Raw genomic sequence first — 13,153 nt, 5'->3', positions numbered from 1 at the left:
GGGGGGGGGGGGGGGGGGGGCAGTGTTCACTGTGAGGCTGGTAATGACCACAGGGTCAGGTTCTTGGCCCCCAGGATTGTAGGCTGGCACTTCGGTGAGAAGAGGTTTCTGAGGAGGCTTCCCCTGGGATTATGCCAAGTGTTGGGGAGAACTCAGCACATTCCAGTGGTGTATGGCTTCCATGGGGTGAGTTTCCCTAAAAATTGCGGGGCCACAGCAAAAAAATGAGGGTCTCCCCCTTACCGCCCTTTCCCTCCACAGCTTCATTGAGGACAATGAAATTGGCTCCATCTCTAAGAATGCTCTCAGAGGACTTCGCTCACTCACACATCTGTATGTGCCTCCAAGGCCTCACCCCTCCACTGCCCCAGCCCACCCTGGCAGGCACACCACAGCCCATCATCCAGAGCACAGGCTGTCCTCGTAGCTGCTGATGGTTCCTCCTCTTTCTTTCCTTCCACCAGGAGCCTGGCCAATAACCATCTGGAGGCCCTCCCCAGATTCCTGTTCCGAGGCCTGGAGACCTTGACTCATGTGTGAGGCTCAAGGGGGCTGCGTGGGGAGGTGGGAATGTTTGAGGAGGGAGGGGATATCTGTGCCCACTTTTGGTAGGCACAATGTGTACGGCTGCAAAGATGCATATTTCTCACACCACCTGTGGGGCTCCATCCTGAACTCTTACCTGGGGAGGGGTGGGGAGTGTGGCCTCCGGATGTGGAAGCCGGGTCGCAGCCCCTCCCCGGCCTCTTGCCCCAGGGACCTCCGTGGGAACCCGTTCCAGTGTGACTGCCGTGTCCTCTGGCTGCTGCAGTGGATCCCCAGCGTGAACGCCAGCGTGGGGACCGGGGCCTGCGCCGGCCCCACCGCCCTGGCCCACATGCAGCTCCGCCTTCTCAACCCCAAGACGTTCAAGTGCAGAACCATAGGTGGGGGCTTTCCCTGTGGGGTGGGAGGGACAGCAGGGGTTCCCAGAAGAAGTTGGGAGATCAGGGGGACAGAGGCCCGGGCTGAGGGGTTCACCTCGCTTCCTGCTTCCTGCTCTTTCCTGGCTGTGAGACTCTGAGCAAGCAGCATCACCTCCCTGACCCTCGGTTTCCTCATCTGTAACATGGAGGTAATAAACAGTGACAGGGTTGCTGTGAGAATTCAGTGATGTATCCACGCCTGTATAACATCTGGCACAGAGCCTCGAATGGGAGGCCCTTATAAATGTTCGTTCTTGCTACTCTTATTAATATAAACATGGCCATTTCTAAAATGCTTCCTATGACCATTTTGCTTTTCCATAAACATATGTTGGTGCCGTTATGGGCACTGGGCAATGCAGAAAGCACAGCAGTGATGAAATGGTCCTGGGTCTGGGAGCCCACAGTCCAGAGGACAGCAGAGCCTGGAATGATCAGGGCCAGGGTGGGGGAAGCACAGAGAGGTCAGGGCTGGGAGGTGGGGAGCCCCTGGGGCTATGGGAGCCCAGAGTCAGAGCAAGAGTCAGATACTCCTGAAGAAATGGGCATTTGAGTTCAAATCTGAAGGATATTAATATAATAATAACTATTATTATCATCATCATTTCTAAATGTGACATATTTTAGGTTTGTCGGACTCATAGAAGATAATTTAACTTAAGGGTCATTTAATATATATATATTTTAAATATATTTCTTATTGATTTAAGAGAGGAAGGGAGAGGGAGAGATAGAAATATCAATGATGAGAGAGAATCATTGATCGGCTGCCTCCTGCACACCCCCTACTGGGGATTAAGCCCGCAACCTGGGCATGTGCCCTTGACGGGAATCAAACCTGAGACCCTTCAGTCCACAGGCCAACACTCTATCCACTGAGCCAAACAGGCTAGGGCAAGGGTCATTTTTTATTAAGTTATTTAACAAATATTCACCGAGGCCCACTCTGTGCCTGCCCTTATGAAAGGCAATGGGCACACTGTGGTGACCAAGATAACCAAACTCTGGACCCTGGCCTCACAGTTCTGTGGGGAGGAAGGGAGAGACAAACATTAAATAAAACATTGCACAAATAGATGTATGTTACATATTGTGATAAACACAGGGAGTGACGAGGAAAATTAAGGGGGGGTCCTACCTTACATGGGCATCTGATAAGAGTTTCTAAAGAGATGGCATTAGATCTGGATGTAGCTATGTGAGGTTAGAGGGAAGGACATTGCAGAGAGGGGGGTGTATGTGCAATGGCCCTGAGGCAGCACAGAGCCTGTCCTGCTTGGGGATCAAGGGAAGGCAGGTTTGGTTTGGGAGAGTGAGTGAAAGGAAGGACACATGAGGCCAAAGGTACAGGAGTCTCACTGTACAGGACACTGAGAGCAATAGAGAGGAGAGTGGATCTCACCGAGGCTGTGGAAAGCCATGGTGGGTCTTGAGCAGGGAGTGATCATTGATGGACATTTTAAAAGATCCCCCTTTGGGGGGAGGGGAGCATCCTGGTTAGTTTGGGTCATTGCTGCAATCCTGGCACTTAGAAACAGGCCTGGCATATCGAGTGAAGTAGTATGACCCAGAGTCAACTGCTTAGTTCCACCACCACTCTGCTGGGCAACCTGGGTGCACTGTTACCGTAAAAGCTAAGTTGTAGCAAAGAGATTCAAAATACCCTGAGTTAAAGAAGACAGAGGGCCTGCGATGTGCACTCCCAGCACATCTGGGTGTTGTCCTGGTTTTCATGGTTGACACTGACTTGTCCAGATGACATGTCCATCTGCCAGGTCTTGGGAGTAAGGGGAAGGAGACCAAGTCCAGGGTGAGCCACCTTCATATGTTGAGGCAAGCATTGCAGCCACCACTCTGCTCTTGTTCCACTGGAAACTTGGTTTGGACATGGCCACACCTAACTTCAGGAGGGGCTCCTGAGGGGGTGCTGGGTGATGTGGCCTCTAGCTGGGCAGGTGGTGCCCACCTCCAGTCCTATTTCATGGAAAATGGGAAGGATGGATTTTGCTGGACAACTGGCTGCCTGTGTCTCTCTTTTTTTTTTTAATATATTTTATTGATTTTGTACTGAAAGGAAGGGAGAGAGATAGAGAGTTAGAAACATGGATGAGAGAGAAACATCGATCAGCTGCCTCTTGCACATCTCCCACTGGGGATATGCCCGCAACCAAGGCACATGCCCTTGACCGGAATCGAACCTGGGACCTTTCAGTCCGCAGGCGGAAGCTCTATCCACTGAGCCAAACTGGTTTCGGCTGCCTATGTCTCTTAACCTTAGTTTCTTCATCCATAAAGTGGATATAATAGCAGAATGTACCTCATTGGGATTTTGTGAAGTTAAATGAATTAAACATGCTGTTTCTAAGCAGTTATTTGATGATGGCACCAAGCTTAGAAAATAAAGTATTATCATGTTGTTTTGAATTAATACAGCTATAGATTAAAAAGATTCCACTCTATGTACCTATGAGATGAACACCATGACGGTCCTCATTTCAGAGATGTGCAAACCGAGGCTCAGCGATGAAGACCTTTGGGGTCTCCCGGGCCTGCCTGACTTTCTCCTGCCATCCCCAGAGCTGTCCCGGTTCCAGACGGTTGGGGAGTCGGCGCTGGGCGTGGAACCTTTCTCCTACCAGGGGGAGCCCCACATGGTCCTGGCACAGCCCTTTGCTGGCCGCTGCCTGATTCTTTCCTGGGACTATGGCCTGCAGCGTTTCCGGCTTGAGGAAGAGCTATCCGGTGAGCTCCCCCTCTCATCTTCCTGCCTGCGGGGTCAAGGGCTGGGGGCTGCCCTGCCCAGCTGGCCTGATCTGCCTCTTGCTCCCTGACTCTCCCACAGCTCCCTCGGTGGTGTCCTGCAAGCCCCTGGTGCTGGGCCTGCGCCTCTTTGTGCTGGCTGCCCGCCTGTGGGGAGGCTCACAGCTGTGGGCTCGGCCCGGTCCCGGCCTGCGCCTGGCCCCGACCCAGGCCCTGGCCCCAAAGCGTCTGCTGAGGCCCAATGACGCTGAGCTCCTGTGGCTGGATGGGCAGCCCTGCTTCGTGGTGGCCGATGCCTCCAAGGCAGGCAGCACCACCCTGCTGTGCCGCGACGGGCCTGGCTTTTACCCACGCCAGAGCCTCCACGCCTGGCACCGGGACACGGACGCGGAGGCCTTGGAGCTGGACGGCCGGCCTCACCTGCTGCTGGCCTCCGCCTCCCAGCGGCCCGTGCTCTTCCACTGGTTCGGGGGCCGCTTCGAGAGGCGCACGGACATCCCCGAGGCCGAGGACGTCTACGCCACACGCCACTTCCAGGCCAGTGGGGATGTGTTCCTGTGCCTGACGCGCTACATCGGGGACTCCCTGGTAAGCCTGGGCCCAACCAGGTAGAGGTGGGAGCAGAGGCCACAGGCCACCTCGGACCTGCAGTTGACTCCTACTCAGGGCTGTCTTTTCAGTGGGGACCACCCAACCTGGGCTGGTCTTTCAGCATCGACCCCACTTTGCACACTGGCCTCTAAGCTCTGCCCCAAGCTCACCGGCTGATCTTCAAACTCCAACCCCATCTAATGTGTTGACCCTTGAATTCTGACCCCAATCCAACACTGACTTCAAGACTGTGACCCCTCAAGGCATTGCTAACCCTAAACTACTCCCATTCCCCAACGTAGACACTGGCCCCAAGACTCTGATTCTAACCCCAAACCCTGGCTCTGTAACTCTGACTCACTCCAGGACTGACATTTAACCACAGCATCACCCTCCAAGTCCCCAACGCTGGTGCCCACACCCTCCAGCACTCTTTTTAGAGAAAGGTGTACCCAGGGAGAGAGCCTGAGCCTAGAAGTCACTGCTCTGATTCAGTTCACAGAGTGTCTCTGTGGGGAGCAAACTGTGGCACAAGGACAGGAGTAGGTGACCAGGGAAAAGGCGACTATAGCTGGTTTGGAGTGCGGCCAGAGGAGATTGGAGCAATATATAGCATAGTGGGTAAAACTGACAGATTCCATTACTGATGGGTTCTATGTTGGTAGTGGGGGGAGGGAGGAGGCGTGCGGGGGAGCAAGAAGGGCCAAGAATGTGGCCTGAGCAGCTGGGTGAGGACATTTTTAAAGAAAGCTACAGGAGTTTAGGGACCTGCAGGCCTCAACTTACAAGCTGTTCCACGTCCTCTGAAGCCTAGAGGACTATCAACAGGCCTGGCCCTCTTGGATCCCAGTCCTAACCAGCCGCCACACTTCACAGGTCATGCGCTGGGATGGTTCCATGTTCCGCCTGCTGCAGCAACTTCCTTCACGTGGTGCCCACGTCTTCCAGCCACTGCTCATAGCCAGGGACCAGCTGGCTATCCTGGGCAGTGACTTCGCCTTCAGCCAGGTCTTCCGCCTTGAGCCTGACAAGGGGCTCCTGGAACCATTGCAGGAGCTGGGGCCCCCAGCCTTGGTGGCTCCCCGGGCCTTTGCCCACATCGCCATGGCTGGCAGACACTTCCTCTTTGCTGCTTGCTTCAAGGGCCCCACACAGATCTACCAGCTTCACGAGTTAGACCTCAGTGCCTGACACTGGATGGGATCCTGGACATGGCTGGTGAGGGGGCTGGCATGGGGAGTTTTAGGCCTCTGGGCACCTCCTTGACTGACCTCTCGGCCCCGCTTGGGGTTATGGTTGGTCCTGTGAGATACTGGCCACAGCCAAGTTGAAGGCAAGAACTGCCCTCCAATCTTAAGCAACATCTTGGCTGGGGGCAAATGCTGGGCGCTCAGACTGGGGCACGGAGCTGGAATCCAGAAGTCATGGTGGAGTAATGTGCAGAGCTCCATGAGGCCTGGAAGCACCCCCCTCCCCTCAACCCACCCCTCCTACTCCAGCTCCCTGTGCAAGTACCCAGGAGGAGACGGCTTTCCTCGCCCCACTAAACTCAATCTGGCCAATCGCTTTTAGTGCACGCCTCCATGACGTTACCAGTTGCTGGGCAGGTTTTCCTGCCAGGCTTGCTAACTTCCTCTGTTGCTTGTGCGCATGCCTGCTGCCAAGGCGGAAGCCCAGCACATCCTTGCTGTGTGAGGGAAATGGGAGGGAGAGCGAGAGTTTTTGCGGGAGCCCTGGGTACTCCTTTCCAGTGAGTGACCGAGGTGAAGGCGAAGGTGTGTGAGCTCAATAAATGTGCTGTGAGCCCGCCCCAGCTGTTGTTGTGGGATCAGTGGGAGAGGGTGTCCCCTTAGTGAAAAGGGGGGTTGAGGTGGGCAGTGTCCCAGGAGCAGTGTTTTAGAGGGGGAGGTCCCAGGGGAGCATGTTGGTATACTCTGGTAAGCTTTTGGACTTGTCTAAGGAGTGTGGGTTCATGATTGTGGGGGATGTTCAAGGGATATAAGGGCTTTATTAGGGACAGGACACAGCTTTCTTGTGGGTCTCTTCCTGGGGGAGGGGGGGTCTCTTTTTGGATGTTCTGAAGGTTTTTAGGCATCTTAGGGGTGCCTCTTGAGGACATTTTGAGGTCTTAATTGGGTTTTGGGGAGTCTCAAGGGATTTTGAGGCTCATTGGAGGCTCTCACACCAGGTGGCCATCATATATTATTAGGGTTATCATGGGCAATTACGTAAAAGCCTCATGGAGACATTTGGGTATTAGGAAGGGTCTTGCGTAATAAATTGGGGTCACAGCAGTGAGTGAGCCTTAAGGGGTCTTACTATTACAATCATAAGCTATCTGGGTCCTCATATCCTGGTAGGATGATCCACTGTCCAGCCGAGTGTCCCAGCATTTCCTCTGGTTACAGCTCCCTTTCACTCTCAAAAATGTCCTCCATTTGAACTAGAAAATGTTAAATTGCACATGTGACTCCATGGCCATAGCAGCAGAGGACAATGCCATTCGCCAGGTCCCGAGGGAAGAGGCCGTTGGGCTTTTCCCAACAAAGAGGTTCAGCTGCCAGCTTCTGTGGCAGCTTCCAGAGCGTGTCCGCCGCAAACCTCACCCAAGCACACATACAGGATCTCAACGAGTGGGCAGGAGGCAAGCTCACTGTAGATCAAATATTGAACAAAGAGACCCTTACAGTGAAAGTGAGATGGGGTCTGGAAAGGTGGTCTGAGGAGAGGAGGGGATTCCATCCTGGAGTTAGGTTCCTACGCAGACCAGGACATGGGGAAAGAGAGAGGCCCTCTGTGTTCTTTCATGGATCCATCCTCAACAGTTATGAGCAGAGCCTGGGAGAGGTGATAGGGTCAGCTTGTGAGACTGGATGGAGATTTTAGTCCCCAGAGTACACACACACACACCCCTCACATCCCGTGTACTCCTTAGCCCCATCTGTTCCTGTCTTACCTGGTGTGACGAGAGGTGGGATGTCCCCTGGTCGGTGGCTAGGAAAAGAAAAGTGGTGAGATCTGTGTTTGCCTCTTTGTCCTCACCCTCAAGACTAGAAGACTCTCAGCTTTCCTTAGCCTAGCTTCCTGGCTTCTTTCCCATCATAGAGTTGTACCACCCCAGGGTCCCAAGCATTTCAAGATTTGGGGCCCTTCAGGGATTTTCAGCTCTGGAGAATAAACCTAGGAAGTCTTTCTTAGTGGCGGGAATCTCCAGGGCAGAGCCTGGCCACCGGGCCTTTCTGCAAGGTTTCACCCCTGGAAGGTGTCTGTCCAGCACGAGGTAGGCACACACTGGGAATCCGGCTCACCTGCGCTTCTGGCTGAACTTGCACTTGCATTTCCCACCTGTTGGGGAGAGGGGAATGGTCAGGAGAGGGGACCCACAGCCCTGCCCTCCCCACTCCCTGGCAGCTCCTCCACTTACTCATGACGACGATGATGCCGATGGCGCACAGAATCCCTGCACAGATGAGCCCTCCGACTCGGAGGCTGTGCCAGTCTAGGAGAAACCCAGAGGGGGCCCTCAGTGTCAGCCAGCCAGTGTCCTCCTCATCCAAGCACCCACCCACTTAACAAGGATGACTGGGCACCGACGCTGTGCTGGGCGCTGGGATACAGCTGTGCAGAGAACAAGCCCACTCCTCCTCTGCTCATACCTAGTTAACACGCAGGCAAGCAACACAGATCTCAGGGAGGGTCAGATGGAGAGACGTGGTCTGAAGACAAGGAAGCAGAGCCAGGGAACAGAAAGCCTGAGGGCAGCGCTTTTAGGGAGAGTGGCCAGGGAAGGCCTCTCTGGGGGGCCCACTGGAGCAGAGATGTGGGGGGGAGGAGGGAGGGAGCCTGTGGCGTGTGGGAGAAAGAATCCAGTCAGAGGGGTCAGGATGGACACAGATCGGAGGCAGGGAGTGCACCTGTGAATCTGCGCCACAGCAGAGAGGCCACTGTGGCCGGAGCAGAAGCAGCGATGTGGGAGGGAGGACGAGGAGGGACACGGAGCAGGTCATGTGGAATCTGGAGGCCACGGAGGTTTGGGTCTAATGGCACAGCTCCTCCAGGAAGTTTTCTCAAGTCAAACCTCTCCCAGACTTGATTTGAACATAACAGTGGCTTCTCGTAACTGTCCCTGCTGCTCGTAAACTGTCCTTGCTGGATAGTCATGCACCTTCCCGAGGACCAGGCTGGCCTGTCTTGCTCCCTGAATCCACTGTGGCTACTGGCCAATGTCCTGGTCCAATCCTATCCTTGCCCCCTTTCCACCCACAGCAGACCCTCAGCCAACACTGTGTGGGGCCCTGGGCACAAAACAGTATGAGGGGTGGGGTAGGAGGAGCGAAGGGAGGGGCACCAGCTCTTACCATAGTAAAATGGACTGTTTTTATCTGAAAGGAAAGAAAAAAGAACATAAATCCAGGAGCAGAGCTGGAATACAGGGGGCCCAGGGGGAATTTTTTTTTGTGGTAGAAGAGCACAGTCTGACTTACCTTCCGGGTCGTTGGCATCCAGGGCAGGCAGGCCTGGCGGGAGAAGCAGGAAGGAGAGGACATGGGTGCTGGTCTCAGTGAAGCTGGCAGGGCCAGGGGCTTGGAGAAAGGCCCCCTGACGGACAGGCCCTGCCTCCAGAGAGTGCAGGGGTCCAGCCCCAAACTAGCACGTCCCATCTCGGAGGTGTGGACCCTCCACTCACCCCACACCTGCGAGCCACGCCAGCATTTTGCCTCCAGAACTAGGTTTTAACCTGGGTAGCTCTTGGCCACCCTTTGGCCCGATGTTTCCAGACCCCTGGCTGCTCCACGCCTCCTCCAGAAACGGAGCGATGTTCTCGTCCGCAGGACAGACGGTGTCAGTGCCGTCATCCTCAGAGCTCATGTCCCTGCTTGGCCATATCTTCCCCCCCCCCCACCTGTTCTGATGGTTGCTCGCCACTCCTCTTTAAAGCAACTTGTAATTATAAACTTAGTACACTTTATTTAAAACACCATCTTCTATCACCATCCTACATGGAATAGTCTTGCCTGATGTAACAGGGAAGAACAAACACAATGAAAGCGAAGGACTAGGACTAAATTCTGGCTAGAAGCGGTGGCTGCCGGAGCCTGGGGGCTAAGCTCTGTTCGTTCTTTGTTAAGGGGAGATTAATAATTTTAAATTATATTTTAAGTACAAGTACATAGTGCTTACTCTGTACAGGCACTGTTTTAAGTGCTTCCCAAATGCCAGCTCTTTCCATCCTCACAGTGACTCTCTACGTAAGTGCTGTTATTGTCCCCATTTTACAGGTAGGGAAACGGAGGCACAATTGGTAACTTGTTTCATTACCTCTAAACTCCCAGTCCCCCCCCCCCGCCCCCGTAATAAAGTGTTAGGGAGGCATGAGGACACAGCAATGGCTGAGCATTTCCTTGACGTCCTCAATGAGACATCAACACAAGGCTTTCGAGCTGGTTGAGCTGCTGCTATGAGAGGCCCTATTTTTGTGTTCTCTTGAAATCACCAGCACAACACTTCTTCCCTCAAGGAGATGCTATCCTGACAGTCACCGCCCCACAGGGGACACTGTGAGGCTTGCCTGCCGCTCAGCAGAGCAGCTCAGGGAACGGCCTTTCCGGGAACAGCACTCACCTGCCAGGAGGAGGAGGAGCAGGCTCAGGGCCACTTGCTGCATGATGGAGCCGGCCTGGAAGCGGGAGGGGAGGGCCCAGCTTTAGCACAGCTGCAGGGATGCCACCAGGGCCTCTGGTTCCCAATCCCCTCCTACTGCACGCCCCGCCCAGGGTACACACCTCACCCCAGGGTAGGAAGGCTGGCATTGAAGGCTGAGAGACAAGAGCTGAGGAGTGCAGTGGGTGCAAGGTGAGAACTCAGACCTGATGGGGGAGCAGCAATAATAACTCACTGGACATGGACTTGAGGCTTGAAGTGAATCACCCTGGCAACCAAATAAGAGAGAAGCTGCCTCTGGTTAACCCCATTTTACAGACTGGGAAACTGAGGCTCTGATAGGTGCCTTGTCAGAAGTGGGATTTAAACCAGGGCTGGCTTTGCAGCAGCTGTCCCTAACTCAGGATTCTCAGGGCCTCAGGGTGTTTTGGGAAATGGGGTGTTAGAAGCCAAGTGGCAGGAGGCCCAGTTCCTAGGAGTGTCTCCCATAGACAGCTTGGAGCCTGCCTGCCTTGCCCAGACTTTGTAGATTCAAGCCGCTCAGGGCTGGGTGTGGCGGGTAGAGCACAAGGCTGGGGTGGGGTGGGATAGACTTGGGAGAATTGGCCTGGCTGCAGCCCCAGCTCCATCTTTTGTGCCACCCTAACCATTGACCCCCATTTCTGCCCACCCCTGCTCATCCCACCCCAGTCCCTGGTTCTGCCTCTACCCAGGTCCCAGCCCCTGCTCCTACTCCACCTCCTGCCAAGCTCCTCCTGGCAGCAAATCTTCCTCCTTCCCCAGGGAGCCCTGCTCAGCACGAAGAGGACGCCTCTGTCCCCTCTTGGTCTAGGGTTAGTCCACACTCCCACCATCCTCTGTGCCTGCTATAAGCACCCGGTCTCTGTGCATCCCCTGCCCTCTCCCTGCCCCTGCCCCTGCCCCTGCCCCTGCCCCACGGCTAAAGCATCAGTTGTCATAACCTTAATAGCGAGAGCTTACACTTCCTCTGACCCACCTGTGCCGGGCACTGCCAGTGACCCTGCTGGGTTTCACTCGTCTAATCCCGACAACCCTGAAGGCCATCTGTTACCTGCCCCATCTCCTGATGGGAACACATATGTCCGCCCCACCCTGGTGGAAAGCCCCTGTGACTGGAGAGAGCACCCCCATCTTGCTCCTTCTCGATGCCTCCATGGAACCCCCACCTGAGCTGCTTTCGATTTCAGGAAGAGGGCCTGTAGTTTTGGGGAGCATTACTAATGAGTTTAGGAGCCCAAAACGTTTTAGGGGGGATCTGGGGAGGGTGTGTGGGCAGGACAGGCCTGTAGAAGGTCCTCTGCTGTTGAAAGCGACCTGGTGAGGCTTTGCCGCCCCAGGACTGGCTTTGCCGCCCCAGGACTAATAGCACTGCTAAGAGCCTGGCTGTCCAGGTTCACCGGGCACGCTGTTCTCAGTTCTGTGCACCCATTCATGCGTGCAATCTTCACAGCAGATGAAGGTGGCTCTGAGCTTAGCCCACTTTGCTGTCGCAACCCTGTAACCCGTGTGAACTACTCTGTCAGCGGCAGCTCTGAGTCTCAGCTCTTACGCCTCTTCCCATGGGATCCTCCGAGTCCCCTGCCGCTGCCGAGTCTCCATTACTCCCCCGCTCGAGCATCACCCGGCGTCCCCAGCTCAGGGGAGACTGGGGTGGTCTCAGCTGTGCCTGGCTGAGTGCTGGTGTCTGGGGGTCTGCCCTCCCCTTTCCTGTCAGGCCATCGTTGGAAGAGGCCCTGAGCTGCTCCTGAACTGACTGTTACTGGCATGAGGCTAGGAAAGGAAGGAGGCTTTGCAGATTGAGGCTCTGCTCACCCCTTTCCACTCCTTCCCGGCCACAGAGGTCCTGTCTCCGCCAGCTGCCCTCTGCTCTCCCCTCTGTCCCTCTATGGTGCTGGAGGCCACTCCTTTCAGGCATGAGGAATGACTCCTCGTGTCCCTGAAATCTCCCACCCAGCCCCCCATTTTACATCTCCTCAGGAACCTCCAGCTCCATTTTCTCGACAGGACCCCACTCCCTAGACACTCGAGTCTAGCCAGTCACCCTATCTGCTCTGATACCACCAACCATCCATGATCCACTTAGCTACCTCCATTCGCTCAGGCAGCCCTAGCCCCCTGTTGGCCCAGACGCCCCCAGTCCTGTCCTGGTCCACCCAGGTGCCCCTGATCTATCCAGACAACCCAGTCGCACCTGCAGACCTTATCCTCTCCCCAGTTGGCTCACCAGCCCCAGAGGAGACTCATGGGAGGAGGATCTCATTAGGGCTTTCTCTAATCTCCTGCTCCCGCCCCCAGAAAAGGACCTTGAAGGGAGAGGTTCTAGGGTCTTTAACAGAGAGCAGTGGAGGGAGGGGGCCCCATCGCTCACCCGTTGGCTCCCCAGGCTGTGTGGACGGTGTAGTTCCGCCTGAGTCCTGCCTTTATCTGCAGCTGCCACGCCCTAAGCAAACCTGGGCAACGCTGGGCAGGTAGAGAACAAGTCAGACTGCCTAAAGCACAGGGGCTCGCATTCCATACCTGCTCTTAAAGAGACAGCTCCAGCCACCACCCCACCACTGACAGGAGCTCCCTGGGGTCCAAGACTGAGGTGAGGTGCAGTGAGAATAGGATGGGCTGGAACTCATCCCCAACCCCGACATTAGGGGAGGGGGCTCTCTCCAATCTCCTGCCCCTCAGAAAGGGGCCTGGAAGGGAGAAAGTGCAGAGGCTTTAACAGCAGAGCATGGCTGGGGATCTGGGAGGGGGTGGAGGAGGGCTATGCAGAGGTGTAATATCCCCGTTACTTTCACTTAGATTGTGCTGTGCTTGGAGGAGGGATTGGCCTCAATCGTGGGAGAGCTAATGTCCTCTTCCAGGCCACTTGCTGCCGTTGACTTAGTTTGAGGGTCAATAGAAGATGCTGGTATGGCCAAGGAGAGGGTGGGGCTGCTTGGCCTTAGACCATGACCCCTCCCCTGTTGTGTCCCTCGTGCCCCAGGGAGACTGGGAACTGGCTCCTGGGCACCAGGTCCAGACCTTCGTAGCCCAGGCTCCTCCTAAGAGCGCTGAGAGCCTGGGTTAACAGCGGGCCTTGGAGTGGGGGGCTGCCTGCCGTTCCGGATAAGGCCCAACTGCACCATGCTCAGCTCCCGCCCTCCTTCCTCTCGCCCCTCCTC

The 13,153-nt window shown here is 55.4% G+C and overlaps 2 protein-coding genes across 3 annotated transcripts in view; one reads left to right on the top strand and one right to left on the bottom strand.

Annotated features, from left to right (window-relative positions):
• LGI4 (leucine-rich repeat LGI family member 4) overlaps positions 1–5,535 on the top strand; it is an 8,220-nt gene extending 2,685 nt beyond the window's left edge. The window contains exons 4-9 of one of the 2 annotated variants that reach the window (XM_006764972.2): positions 262–333; positions 465–536; positions 757–926; positions 3,543–3,707; positions 3,808–4,313; positions 5,193–5,535. In XM_006764972.2, coding sequence (XP_006765035.1) covers positions 262–333; positions 465–536; positions 757–926; positions 3,543–3,707; positions 3,808–4,313; positions 5,193–5,507 — 1,300 coding nt within the window. In that variant the 3' untranslated portion in view covers positions 5,508–5,535. Of the gene's footprint in view, positions 1–261; positions 334–464; positions 537–756; positions 927–3,464; positions 3,708–3,807; positions 4,314–5,192 lie in introns of both variants that reach the window. The other variant, XM_015564761.1, reaches the window with a different exon arrangement.
• Positions 5,536–6,950: 1,415 nt separating this feature from the next.
• FXYD3 (FXYD domain containing ion transport regulator 3) lies at positions 6,951–12,458 on the bottom strand. The gene is given in 9 exon segments (XM_015564764.1): positions 6,951–7,154; positions 7,273–7,310; positions 7,625–7,725; positions 7,727–7,815; positions 8,675–8,698; positions 8,801–8,833; positions 9,939–9,993; positions 10,105–10,183; positions 12,367–12,458. Coding segments are annotated over 7 exon segments (348 nt in total). The 5' UTR covers positions 9,982–9,993; positions 10,105–10,183; positions 12,367–12,458; the 3' UTR covers positions 6,951–7,134.
• Between the last annotated feature and the right edge of the window lie 695 nt (positions 12,459–13,153).

Source organism: Myotis davidii, unplaced genomic scaffold (assembly GCF_000327345.1).
Source record: "Myotis davidii unplaced genomic scaffold, ASM32734v1 scaffold681, whole genome shotgun sequence".
Classification (NCBI taxonomy): Eukaryota; Metazoa; Chordata; class Mammalia; order Chiroptera; family Vespertilionidae; genus Myotis; species Myotis davidii.
The sequence above is the reverse complement of the archived record's forward strand: the minus strand, read 5'-3'. Positions and strand labels throughout refer to the sequence as shown.